Here is a 14,421-nt window from a genome sequence, read left to right as displayed (position 1 = left end):
AGAAAGTTTAGGATGAGAGTATGTTCCTTAAAACATATTTATGACCATAATGTAGTCATACCTTTAAGGCTACTCATAATAGAAAGCTTAACATTTTTCATGTATGATAGCATAGGTAAGAATCCTCATGGCCTCCTAAAAGCATTTATGAAATTCCTACTTACACATGGCCCTGAAAATGACTAAACTTAGCATTAGTGTTTTTAGGAGCTTATGGTCCCAAGATACAGTAAAAAGCCTGGGAATTTGAGACAGACATATCCAAGCTTTTGTCTGTGAATCACGGTATAACTGTTTGGCTGTGTGTAAATTGCTTTATCCCCGTGTAAGTTGAACCCCATTTTTCTTGCTAGTACAACACATATGGCATTTATCTCACCTAATTGTAAGGATTAAATGAGATGAGGTACATAAGGTGGCATTTGGAAGGGATAAATGTTATTGCCCTCTTCTCTTTTGCCCATCACTTTCCCGTATCTAACACTAGGAGGAATATCTGAATTGTAGGTTAGGTTATATGTGTTTTTTTCAAAGGTATGCATAGTTTAAAAAGTTTTATAGTGTGAGCAATGAAAGAGTTTGAATTTTCACCAGTGTAAGTGAATCTTTAAGTAACTCCCACATATGAAAATCCAAACTTGTAAAACAATTAAATTATTGCCGCTTGTAAAATAATATAAAGAATTTATTTTAATAGCAAACTCCTCCCAGTACACCAAAGATATTTTAAAAACAATAGCTGCAAAATCAGCCTTGAGATAGTACATCAAAGCAGTCCCACTCTTATTTGCCCAAATGAAATGAAATTTTATTCACGCAAAAGCCTGTACGCAAATGTTTTTGGTGCCTTTATTTGTAATCACCAAAAACTGGAAACAAGCCAGATGTCTTTCAGCTGGTAGATGGATAAGCTATGGAACATCCAGGTAGTGAGATACTATGTGCTTAACACCAGGAGACAAAATGCTGATAACCTGCCACAATATTGATTAATCTCAAATGCATTATGCTGTTTGAGAGAAGCCATATTCAAAAGGCTACATAATATATAGTTTCATTTATGTGACATTCTAGAAAAGGCAAAGATTATAGAGACAGAAAACAGATCAGTGTTTGGCCACAGATGGGGGGAAAGGATTGACTACAAAGGGCCAGAGGGGCATTTTGGGAAGGGATCTAGTTCTATATTTTGATTATGGTGGCTATTATATGATTGCATGGTTAAAACTATACACTAGAAAAGGGCTAATTTTAGTCTCTGTAAAGTACATCTTCATCTTTTTAAAAAAATTGATTTTGAATAGTTCAAGGTATAGCTATATGAAATTTTAAAATTGCATTTCATAGCCGACTTGGCATGAACATTTAGCCAGAAGTTTTTATATGCTGATAGGTATAACCATTAAACTAATGTTGACTAAGTAATGGTTTAATGTCTTTCATTATTAACTATAAATAGAACCTTAAACTCATTGCATTTCTTAATGATTTCACTTCTGTGTTTCTCTCTAGTCTCCAGTTAGGTTAAATGTTCTTGTAACATAATCTGTCCCCTCATGTATGGGTAGATTAGGCATATGTTAGGCACGACGGGAAAAAAAACAATGAAATTATCAGAAATTGCCTTCATTTCAAGGCATTTTTCTGTGATTTGGGAAATGGAGGAAGAGACAAGGAGAAATACAAGAACTATTAAATTTTATAGAGCTGCAATAGTCTGAAATGATCTTGGTCACAGGGGTGATATGGGGGTTGAGACAAATAGTTAGGGCCCACTTTTCCTAGTGTGCTGCTAGCCACTTTATGATCTACACAAGGAACACATACTTCATTATGCATAGTGAAATAGAAAGATACATGTAAAATTGAACATTTAGCTTTCCTTGCTCTGTACCAATTCTGTTGCTTTAAAAAATGAATATTTTTGTTACATTGCTGAGCCTTAGGAAAATGAAACTGTTGCTGCCAACTGTTTACCTTGAAGGCTGTGCCTTATAGAAGTCTAATGTTGGGCATTTTCATGTAAGTAGACTCACTAATAGGAAATGGTAACCTAAGTTCTGTTTCACACAGTCTTTTCTGTCAGTCTTTGGTCATGGTATGATCATTGTCACCTTCCACCTTACCTCTGCCTCAGCTGACTTCCCCACACTGACTTCCCCTGACAGGCCAGCAAGTGGTCTCTTCTCTACATTGCTCTGGGCCTGCTCCGTGTTCTTCAGAGCGATCTGCACGGATGTTTTTTGTTCTCATGGGGATATTTTTAGAATTACCTGTTGGGGATGGGTGTCATTTTTAATTGTCACTCCCATACACTAGATTTATGCAAGTTTTTTCTGTGAAGTCTTAACCAGCATCTGGAGAAAAGCATTGGTTTCAGAATATCTGAGCATTGTTTTTGGAACATTGGATTGGCCCCTACTGTTCTTGGCATTTTTCTCAATGTGTCATTATGTGTTTATATACACATATATCTTCATTTACTTCTTGAATTTCTCTCCTATTTAGGTTACAGTACAAAACATTGTTTATATTTCTCCCTCTCCTTGTTGATTCTGTTCACCAGATCTTGCATTCATTGAATCATATGTTCATTGATCCGAAAATACTCATTTAGAACCTCTCATTGCTAGTCACTGTGCCAGGGTTTGGGGAGATCGTGAAGCATACAACATTTCTTTCTTTGTTGGAACTTAGAGCTTGGAAGTGGGGTAAACAGATGACTGCAGTGTGGTGAGTGCTTTTGTGCTACCGTAGGGAAAGGGCAGGGCGGAACACCTTGGATGCATAGAGTCGCAGACCCCTTGTCACCTGCTGCTTTCTTAACCCTTGAGCCCATGCCTCCTAGCCCCATTTCCTTTTGATCTTCTTTTGGATTGTGCTCTGTGTGTTTACAGTTTGTTATGCGCATACTTTATTCCCTTCTCTCCTTCATCGGGGAGACTAACCTCCTTGTTCCTCTTATAAAATATTAGATTAACAGCCAACAATAGTAGTTGGATGGATTGAGAAGAAAACTTAGACTGGATTTTGGAGGCTTGTCCAGAAAATTATTAGGCCAGTAACTCGGGTGGAAAGTAGGGAATTCATGGTTTTTGAAGTTGAAATAGGGGACACAGTCCTTCCTTCAGTTGTAACTGCTGAAAAGCCAAAGCAAATACTTGGTGTAAAACTTGGGGCTACCACTTGGGAAAAAATACATACTGCTTTGGCAACAAATTGTGTTTCCTTTTTTCAGCCTTACTCAGACCAAGATAATTGTTCATCCACTTTGTAGATAGTGAGTATGGTGAAATCATAGAGAAGTGAGCCCAGTAAGCAGAAATCTGTGCTTGCAAACTTCCTTGAAGAGACTTATGTCATAACAGATTAGGAATTTGAATTTGTTGACTCACCAGCCAAGCTTAAGGCCAGCCTCTTGTTTTCTCATTTAAAAAAAAAAACAAAAACCAAAAACCTCGAACTGAAAAAAAAAATATTGTCAAATCACTATGTTGTATACCTGAAATTTAACATTGTGTGTCAACTGTACCTTAAAAAAAAAAGGTTCTGAGTTCAGGAGAGGAAGGCTTTCACTAGTTTTCTCAGAGTATTTTTTTTGGTGGTGGGACAGAGGGTTATAGAGAGTTCCAGATGGCTTTGTCAGGTCAGAATCAGTATCCACCTATCTGTATTTAAGTCCTTTGTTGCTAAACATCAGAAATGGACACTGAACCAGCCAAGCAAACAAAGAAACTTAGGACCACTCATGAGTCAGAGAAGTGATGAGAGGGCAAGGTATGGGGCTGTGTGGCATCTCAGTGTCTTGAGCTGGTGGGCCTCCTGGATTATCGCTCAAATAGCTCAACCCAGGCTAAATTATTGTCAACTTGGCTCTCTATACACACTTAAAGAATATCTGTCTGGGTCAGAGGTCTCCCTACCCCATCAGTCAGCTGTTGCCAACACCTAAGTCCAAAAGCACAGATATGGTTACTAGGAATTTACCTCTTTGTTTGAAGGGGTCTCTGAAAGACGAAATCCTTGTGATCCAAGGAGCCTTGTTGTTACTCTTTGATCTAGCCACTGTATCATGGATCTGTTCAAATTCCAAAACAGGAATATTGGGTCAGAATATTTCCTCCTCTCTCCTAACTGTCCTGAAGGTTGATGTTGAATAGTATTGGTTTATAATTAGGGAAGGAACTGCAAGGAGAGCAGTCTTCCCAGATCAGAAGTTTTATAAATGAGGGGGGTGCCTGGCTGGCTCAGTTGGTAGAGCATGCGACTCTTGATCTCTGGGTTCAAGCCCTATGTTGGGTGTAGAGATTACTGAAAAATAAAATCTTAAAAAGAATTTTTAAAAGATTTTATTTATTTATTTATTTGACAGACAGAGATCACAAGTAGGCAGAGAGGCAGGCAGAGAGAGAGGAGGAAGCAGGCTCCCCGCCAAGCAGAGTGCCTGATGCAGGACTCAATCCCAGGACCCTGAGATCATGACCTGAGCCGAAGGCAGAGGCTCAACTCCCTGAGCCACCCAGGCACCCAAAATCTTAAAAATTTTGACAGAATTTTTTCTGCCAGTCCTAGAATTCAAGTCTTATAAAATGTTCATGTCAGCTGTTTATATGAATGTATGAAATTCAAGGTCTATTTAGTTTGATGGTCTTACACGTTAAGGTAATAGATACGCCTTAAAGGACAGGATACATGCTTTAGCCCATAACAACTCGGTTTTCTCAAGCTGAATCAGGACTGGGAGGACAAAGTTCATGCAGTAGAGACTGAGTTAGTTCCTAAACCTGGATACCTATCAGAATCATGGAGAACTGATCCTTAAGACCCCACTTCCAGTTGTTTATGTCTGGATTGGGGTCTGGGAATCTGCATTCTTCAGCACCAAAACTTGATTCTGTTAAAGGTGCTCAGAGGACTACACTTGGAAATAGGAACCTACAGTGTGGTCCTTGTCGGTTTTCTTCACTTTGCAGGAAAAAAAGTCGGTTAGACCTGAAATGGTCCCTGACTGTGCCTTTAAACAGTGGAGGTGATAGGGTTGTTCTTCTTTAGAAAGACCATTCATAATCTACAGGGAACTGCCTAGAAACCCAGATCCTCCAAAAAACACCTGATCCTGGCTAAATCTGTGTCTCAGGAAAGAATTTTCTGAGGCTAGACAGCAGCTCTTCTCTCTGAAGAAAGATCCACAACAGCATCCAAGGCTTTAAGCCCTCTTACAGTTCATTTTATGACACACTGGTTTCGGAGGTAGCAAAAACAGGCATGGAATTTTATCATAGGATCTCTTGCTCTTATGTGGAGCTATGCTTCCTTAACCTGGGTCATCTTCTTAATCAATTGTTAAACTTCAAAAAAAAAAAATTCAAGACAACTTGCATTTTAAAAAACTTTCATAAACAGAAATTTTGAACCAATGTGATAAATAAAAATTTTTGAAATTTAACCTTAGTAGGAAGTTCCCCACCAAGTCTGCCCTGCTTATTTCCGTATTTAAGTTGGTTTATTCATTCAGCAATATTTGCTGAATCCTAACTATGTGCCAAATGTGTTTCTAGCTCTGTCTAGAAATTGTGGCATGATCCTAACCAGATGCTTCTTTTCCCTTAGCATCGCCTTGGGTCTGTCACGGGTCCTACTGATTCTCCGTCTCCTCTGCAACTTCTTCTGCCTTTACAGCTGTGCTGTCTCTTACTTGAATTGTTTGTAGGGCACTCCAGAATTTTGCTGGGAGACGCTGGGTTTTAGTTTATAGTTTCTGTACATGGGGATGGAATGCTCCTAGAAATGAAGGAGAGCCCTGTTTCAATAATTGGAGGACAGAAGGGGACCTGCTGTCATCTTGATGAGATTTCAGGGCAGTGCATTTTAGAGGTGCAACTCTCAGCATTTCCTCATGGACTTCAGTTTCAAGGAAATCAGATGGACCTTAATGCACCATCTACTTTGGAACCTTAGGGTAACGCCCTTCCCTCACTGAGGGCAAGGACTGTTCCTTCGGCGGCGGCTATTTCCTGTTTCTTATTTTAGAAAATAAGAATTAAAAGACATATTTATAAAATAAGAAAAATTAAACAAATTAACATTTTGTTATGATGTGGGATAAAAAGCTGAGTGGTACAAAGTAAGGCATTTATTTGAATTTAAATGGCCAAGAGTGGCTTCTCCAGGAAAGCTGGGTTCTTTGTCAGGCTTAGTGTCAGTTGTCTGTTCTCATGCAGAGATAGCACTGTTTTGTATAGTTTTCCATTACATATGTCTAGCGAAGTTGTAACCTCATTTAGTTCTTTGTGATCTCCATAGTGTCTGCTGGCCACAGAGAAAATGTTTTAGAAAATGTCTTGACAGGATGTGGGCAAGTCCTCTGGGGGACTTTTCATCCGCAAACGCCTGACCTCCCAGACCAGGGAGAAGCTTGAGGCAGGTGCTGCTGTGTCTGTTGTTGCTGCCTTTCATTTCCTACTTTCAAAGTTCAGTTCTCAGCTGATGGTGCCCTCAGGTTCATGTTTGGCTACCTTTAAGAGACTCTGGAATTCCTGGAGGACTATAGGACTTAAGTGCAACTTGAGTTCAGCTCTGAGATCTCTTGTCCTCAGGGTTACCAGTTCACCTTGAGAGCCCCATGATTTAAGCTACCAGTGGGAAGTAGCAAGGAGGTTGAGATCCTGAGTCACAGTACAGCTGGGTGCTAATGAATAATAATGGAAAGCAAATACCTTTTGTCTCAGCCTGAATGTAAAATGAAATGAAAACTATCTGCTTTACATAACCTAAATTCTCTTTTTGAAGATCAAATGAAGTGTGTTTGAGAAAGTTCTTGAAAAATATTAAGTGCTGCTCAGAGGTAGAATATAAGCTTGGATGCCTGGAGGAGTTTGGTCTAGGAGCATAGGTGTAAGCTGGAATGTGTACAAGGCAACAGTGTTCTGGTGTTTGTTTCCTGAAGTATCTAGACGTTCCTGTTCCCTCATAGCACACTCCTCACATTTGTGAGCAGAAGGTTAGAATGTTCAGGGCACGTTCTTGGATAAAAGCTGTTCATCTCTGTCCACAAGCCCTGACCACACATGATCTCCTAGGAGGTCAACTTCCTAATCTTGAAATGCAGGCCTAGCAGGAGAGAGTTAGTAGTCAGTATTACCTCTGGTGATAGCGTGCAAAGGAGACTTCGAGGGCCAAGTAGTATTAAGTAAAAATAATATCCCAATTGCTAGAAGCATCCAACTTGCAACAAGAAATCGGGGGTTGGGGAAGGTCTTATCAAAGCTTTTAGGATCCGGGGGCGCCTGGGTGGCTCAGTGGGTTAAAGCCTCTGCCTTCAGCTCCGGTTATGATCCCAGGGTACTGGGATCGAACCCCGTGTCGGGCTCTCTGCTCCACGGGGAGCCTGCTTCCTTCTCTCTATCTGCCTGCCTCTCTGACTACTTGTGATCTCTGTCTGTCAAATAAATGAATAAAATATTAAAAAAAAAAAAAAAGCTTTTAGAATCCGTGCTTAGAGGACTTCTATCATTTAGAGTTGCGGTTAAGGACATAGGTTCTAGAATCAGACTTGAGTTTGGATATTGGCTTTACCACTTAGTGTGGTGACATTAGACACTGCTGAACCTCAGTTTCCTCATACAAATGGGAATTTTTTAAATTAATTTTTTATTAACATATAATGTATTATTAGCCCCAGGGGTACAGGTCTGTGAATTGCCAGGTTTACACACTTCACATCACTCACCATAGCACATACCCTCCCCAGTGTCCATAACCCAGCCACCCTCTCCCTCTCCGCCTCCCCCCAGCAACTCTGTTTGTTTTGTGAGAGTAAGAGTCTCTTATGGTTTGTCTCCTTCCCGATCCCATCTTGTTTCATTTTTTTCCTTCCCTACCCCCCAAAACCCACCACACTGCCTCTCAAATTCTTCATATCAGGGAGATCATATGACAGTTGTCTTTCTCTAATTGACTTATTTCGCTCAGCATAATACCCTCTAGTTCCATCCACATCGTTGCAAATGGCAAGATTTCATTTCTTTTGATGGCTGCATAGTATTCCATTGTATATATATACCACGTCTTCTTTATCCATTCATCTGTTGGTGGACACCTAGGTTCTTTCCATAGTTTGGCTATTGTGGACATTGCTGCTATAAACATTCGGGTGCACATGCCCCTTCGGATCACTACATTCGTATCTTTAGGGTAAATACCCAGTACTGCAGTTGCTGGGTTGTAGGGTAGCTCTATTTTCAACTTTCTGAGAAACCTCCATGCTGTTTTCCAGAGTGGTTGCACTAGCTTGCTTTCTCACCAACAGTGTAGGAGGGTTCCCCTTCCTTATAAATGGAAATATTGATACCAAACTCCAGATACTGGTGGAAATTACAGGAGCTAGTGTACAGGTTTACAATAGTACTTGCCATGTGATGGACATTATGACAACTGTAGTTGGGTTTGTTAGTAGTAGTACTGCTAACTAGTTGTTAATAGTATTGAATAAATAGATGAAGGTAAACTTAAAACTTATAGGAAACAGATTTTGATGATCCATGTGAGTGGTTTGGCATGTATCCATTTTTGTATTGATCATAATTTAGAAATTGTGGTATTTTAATAGCTCCTATATCTTTTCCTTACCAAAAATTATTTTTGATTGAACATATCACCTTTAAATAATTTGGGGCAGTTTTTATAGGAAGAGGATCTGTACTTGAACCTATTTACTGATGGATTCCATTTATAAATCTCTACTACATATCATGATGGTTTATTTAGTTTCTCTGATGTTCAGGAAAATCTGCTAGGGAAATCTTTAAATTTTTGGTAAATAATTGAATCTTGAAAGCTACTCATTTATTCCAGATACTAGTGTGTGTTTACTTTAAAATATTTGATAAGAAAAATCTGATACCGGGCACTACTGAACATTCATGAAGGATTGATTTAAATCTATTGAATTTTATGCATAAAGGGCCATTTAGTTTCTGGTAAGTATTTCAGTTAATTACTGTCTTCTGATTCTTTCCATTTTTTAGTTTAGTGATCAGTAAGTACCTCTCTGTCTTGGTAACCCAGCCCATGGGAGCCAGTGCCTATACCTAAACACACCCTGTACATTGTACACACTGTGTATCTGTCAGGTCTGTCAGCACTACTGTGTCTAGTTTTGGATGTCCCATTTAAACAAAGTTCTCTAGTTTGTCATAAAAGTGAAAGTAAACCCAGTCATTTTAGATATTTTAAGGAAGAAGAATGCTTAGCCCAGAGTAGATGAGACCTAGTTATGCTTCTACAACAAACTCTTCTTTGGTGTAAGTGGTATCATTTAGAAGGAGGGTGGCACATATCCATTGTGAGTTCTAGTGGACGTAGTATCTAGGGTTGTCTGATAAGGTTATGAACTTCTTGGTGAAAGGAGTAAGTCTTTGTCAATGAGGTACCCCAACATTGAAAAACAGTATGGCAATTGATGTTTAAGATACTTGTCTCAGCTCAGGCTGCTATAACAAAATGTCACAGATTGGGTGGTTTAAACATTTATTTTTTACAGTTTGGGGGACTGGGAAGTCTAAGATAAGATGCTAGTCAATTTAGTTTCTAGTGAGAGCTCTCTTCCTTGCTTGCACACAACCACTTTCTCTCTGTTTCCTCACATAATAGGAGGAGAGAACATGAGCTCTTGTAATGAGGACATTAATCCCATCCTGGAGGTCCCACCTCTTGACCTCATCTGAACCTAATTAATTACCTCCCAAAGGCCCCACCTCCAAATACCCTCACATTTGGGGTTAGGGCTTCAACATAAGAATTTGAGGAACAAACAATTCTTAACAATACTTAATCTTCTTAAGCCTTACTTTTATTATCTTTAAAAATAGAAATAATAATATTCACTCATTCATAAGGTAGTTCTGAGATAATGCATTTTGGTACATAGTGGGGTGCCTGGGTGACTCAGTTAAGCTGTGACTCTTGATTTCAGCTCAGGTCATGGTCTCAGGATTGTGAGATCGAGCTCTGGCTTTGTGCTGGACGTGGAGACTGCTTAGGATTCTTCCTCCCCCTCCATCTGCTCCTCCCCTGCCTTTAAGAAAATTGTTAAGAATTTGGTATGGAGTAAGCTCTTAAAACATTAGTTGCTGCTACAGTGGTGATTAACTTTCCATATTTCAGAGATGTGCTAGAAATGCTTTTGGGTATTTGTTGAAAGACTGGACTAGATAAATACTTTCAGTACTAAGAATCAATTAATGCATGTTTATATTTTCTTTGTGCTTGTGAGCCTGAAGATGGAGATGCTGCTCTGTGAAAACCCTGCAGTTCCACATTCCTCTATCTGTATCGGCATCTTTTTGTCCATCTGCTTTCTGATTATGTATGTATTCTTATTCTGTCGTTCCTTTTCTCTGAATTTCCATGTGTCTCTCTCTGCATCCCCTGTTACTCTCTGTCCCTGTTCTTGAATTCATTTTCTCTCTTCTACTGTTTTTTTCTCATCATTTGCTCTAATGAATAATTTACAGTGTATATTATTTTACTATATTTTTTTATTCTTTGTTTTATTTCTAAAGGTAGTGTCTTCGGTGAGGTGTGTCCCTGAGATGTGACTGGGTACTTAATCATCTGTCCTTCTGCCCCTGTTTAAGAGTTCCACTTTCACAGGTGTTGAACAGGACAGGTATCAGAGGCCTGAATTTGTTTCACTTAGCTTTATTATGGCTAGTGCTGGGCTGGACATGTAGGAATGAAATTTCATGGTGCTAGATAATACTTAAAGAAGAAGCTGTTTAATGTGTCATGCATGCATACAACAGCCAGCTGCTTTCTCCCCAGACATAACAATGCGGGAGCCCCCTGCCCCAGCTTAGATGGAGTGCGCCTCCTAGCAGAAGTGTGCCCTCATTCCCAGGGTGTAGTGAATGTTACAGCAGAAGGACTCTCTTTACTTTTGTTTTCCCAGCCTTCATAATACAGATAGAATTGTTTTATACCTGCTAAGAAAAAACCCAGTCATTTGATAGCATATATTTTCTACATTTAGAAACTGGCATTTACACAATAGACTTTCTTGTATAACAGCGCATCCTTTAACTATGGTAATTAAAATCATTTTGAATAGATGTAGTTACACTTAATTATGGATCCCATGCTCTAGTTGATGTAAGCTCATACACATTTAGTTTATAACTTGTTTTATGGCTGAATGGAGATGCTAGAAGTTAACATTTTTTAGTTTTTTTAAAGAAAAGAATATAATTATATAATTATTTATGAAGTTTTTAAAAATTTGTAACAAAACTCCTTTTTAAATTGCCACCAGTCAGTCAAGCAGTAATAAAAAGATTGATTACTTGGTTGGTGGTTCATGTACATGCTGTGACGAGCAAAAAGCATGTCGTGAACATATATTACTTACAGAATATGAACATGATACGTGCAGGAACTAGATGAGTAGATAGCAATAAAAGTGGGAAAAGGCAATCACAAAATGTTATATACCTTATTATTCCACTTATATAACTTTCTTAAAAATGACAAAATAACAAAAATGAAGAACAAATTTGTGGTTGTCAGGGATTAAGGAGAGAGTGACGGAAGTGGCTGAGTGTGGCTATAAAGGCCAATAGGATGGATCTTTGTGATAATGGAAATGTTCTCCATTTTAACTGAATCAATATTGATATCCCGATTGTGGGATTGCACTAGAATTTTGCAAGATATTGCCGTTGGGGAAACTGGTTTAAAGGATACATGGAAACTCTGTATTATTTCTTAAAACTACATGCCTGTGAATTTATAGTTACTGCAAAATAAAAAATACTAATATTTAAAAATGAGGATGTAATACAAATACTCTGATGAAATAGTATTTCCGCCCTACACATTTCTTTTTTTTGTTTTGTTTTATTTATTGATGGTTCGTTTTTTTAAAAAAGATTTTATTTATTTGACAGAGAGATTGCAAGTAGGCAGAGAGGCAGGCAGAGAGAGAGCGGGAAGCAGGCTCCCTGCTGAGCAGAGAGCCTGATGCGGGGCTTGATCCCAGATCCCTGAGACCATGACTTGAGCCGAAGTCAGAGGCTCAACCTCTGAGCCACCCAGGCACTCCATATTGGTGGTTCATTTGATCATTCCTTTATTCATTGAAGAAATCATTGAATACTTGCCTAATTGGGCCTTGCCAAATGAATTCTCCTAAAACCAAAATCACACCAACTTATAACTGTTTTGTAAAGGATACTGCTTCATTTAGTAGTCAGTTTAGCAACTAGTTTATATTCACAAAGTCATCTTTTCTATAGATAATTTTGGGGCCCTTGGTAACGTTAGTTTTGAAATATTCAAAGAATTTTTCCAGAGTAAAATTATTGTAGCTGTGCTTAACAGTGTAAATCTGGTGGGTCTTGATTACACATTGAGGAGAAAAAAATGTTTGAGTGGAATCTGGGCACTCCCAGTAGGTACTCACTCACCTGTGAGGAGTAGGGTGAGTTTCTCTGAAGGCAGATGTCCTGGGAGGCCCCTAAGTTTTCCCGATGGATTAACATTCTTTCTCCCAATTCAGCTTTGGACTTATCTGACAACATAGAATGTGATCTCTGGAAACTTTTCTCAGCATGTAACTTTTGAGTTTAAGGTTCCTGAAAAGCTGAGCTTAAAGAGACAACGGTGCTTATGATGAATGACCTAGAGAATAATCTGTCTCTTCTCTGGTTCAGTAAAAGTTGACCTCTGGATTAGCCAGAGCTGTGGAGGACCTCTTGTTTGCTCTGTGTCCCACCTGTCCCGAGGAGAATGATTTGCTGAATTGTGCTTTGACATAATACTAAGGGTGGTGTCTAATGAATGAAATGTGGTGGTATTTGATAACTGGAGATGAAATGAACAACCTTAGGACTAAGGAGGAGCTATTTTTTTCTAATTAGTAGAAGTTGAGGGAGATTCAAGGAGACTTCCCCGCTGGTCCTCAACACATACTATATGGTAGGCTCCCCAACCTGTGGTCCTAGCTGCAGTTGCAACAGATAATGGGGCCCAGAGGAAGCATTTCCTCTAATCCCTCAGCCCTGGTCAGGTGCATACTCCTTCCTTGACCATGACCCTTTCTGGAGGACCCTTTTCTAGCCTAGTTATCCTGATTTGACTAATTATTGACAACAAGATTAAAACCCTTTTCTGTGCTTTGTAGAACATGAATATATGTTCTAGTGAGTCGTATTCAAGCGTTGAGGGGATTTTCAAAAAAAAAGTAATGTTATAAATGGCTTAGATCCAGTCTAGCTCACCCAGAGTTTATTTAATCTAGCATGTCTCTGAACCATATTCTATTAATAGTTTTGTAGAAAACTCATCTCTCACTTATTTGTCTTTAGCAGAAGCAACCTGTTTTCTGATTTCTCCTGGAGGTGATCATTGGTCATTTTTTCTATTTAGCTGCTGTGGTCAGGGTAGATACAGTTACCCCATATTCCCAGTGATCTTGGGCAAGAGGACAATGGTGGTAGTCTGGGTTCTTTGGTGTTTCCATGCAGATTCTAAACTTTAGGGGGAAACCACTATGGGCAGCTGGCAGGATCTGTGATGATGGAAAAGAAAGGGGAACTTAGGCATGCGTGAGGCCCTAGCTGGGACAGCCTCTTGAGATACAAAAGGACCACCTCATTTTGTCCTTGCATGGGAATGTGTAAAAACAGTGGTAGCATGAGACTAATTGGTTCGAAATCAGCAAGGTTAATAATAATATGTAATATGGTATACAAATGTGCAGTGTCCTTTTAATTACTACTGTTTTTTTCTCTGTCATTAGATTCGTAAATTCATTGTTACTATCACATCTAAAAAATTTTTTCTTGTCTTTGTAGTTTCAAACCATGAATTATGTGGGACAACTGGCTGGGCAGGTGATTGTCACTGTGAAGGAACTCTACAAGGGCATTAACCAAGCCACTTTGTCCGGATGCATCGATGTCATTGTGGTGCGACAGCAAGATGGCACCTATCAGTGCTCGCCTTTTCACGTTCGGTTTGGGAAGCTGGGGGTCCTGAGATCCAAAGAGAAAGTGGTGAGTGCAAGGGACAGCTTGTTTTCAAGGAGGGTGAAAGGTTAGATGGTAATAGAATAAATTGTTTTTATACGCTTTTTGGGCTCCCCCCCACGGAGGGGGGAGGGAAGACACCCGTTTGATGTTGAAGATAATGGTGTAAGAAGTCAACCTTTATGTGTTATTTTGAGGTTGCTGCTGAGTATAAGCCTTACTGTAGAAAGTCTCCAAGGGGGGCAAAAAAGGCTGAAAATTATCTTGATAGTTCTATTTGTTGCAACCCAGAAGAGCAAAATGGAGAAACTGGCGTTATAAATGGGGACGGTTAGGTGTCTTCAGAAGGTTTCTTTACCTCATACAGCACTTTAAACTATTTAGGGGAGGGTCA

At 39.3% G+C, this 14,421-nt stretch overlaps 1 protein-coding gene across 2 annotated transcripts in view; it reads left to right on the top strand.

Moving 5' to 3' along the window:
• LPIN2 (lipin 2) overlaps positions 1-14,421 on the top strand; it is an 80,623-nt gene that overhangs the window by 30,974 nt on the left and 35,228 nt on the right. For both annotated transcript variants that reach the window (XM_080820872.1, XM_080820871.1), the window contains exon 2: positions 13,854-14,054. In XM_080820872.1, the coding sequence (XP_080676998.1) occupies positions 13,863-14,054 (192 nt within the window). In that variant the 5' untranslated portion in view covers positions 13,854-13,862. The remainder of the gene's footprint in view (positions 1-13,853; positions 14,055-14,421) is intronic.

Source organism: Martes martes (assembly GCF_963455335.1).
Source record: "Martes martes genome assembly, chromosome: 13".
Classification (NCBI taxonomy): domain Eukaryota; kingdom Metazoa; phylum Chordata; class Mammalia; order Carnivora; family Mustelidae; genus Martes; species Martes martes.
This window is presented reverse-complemented; position numbering and strand designations above follow the sequence as displayed.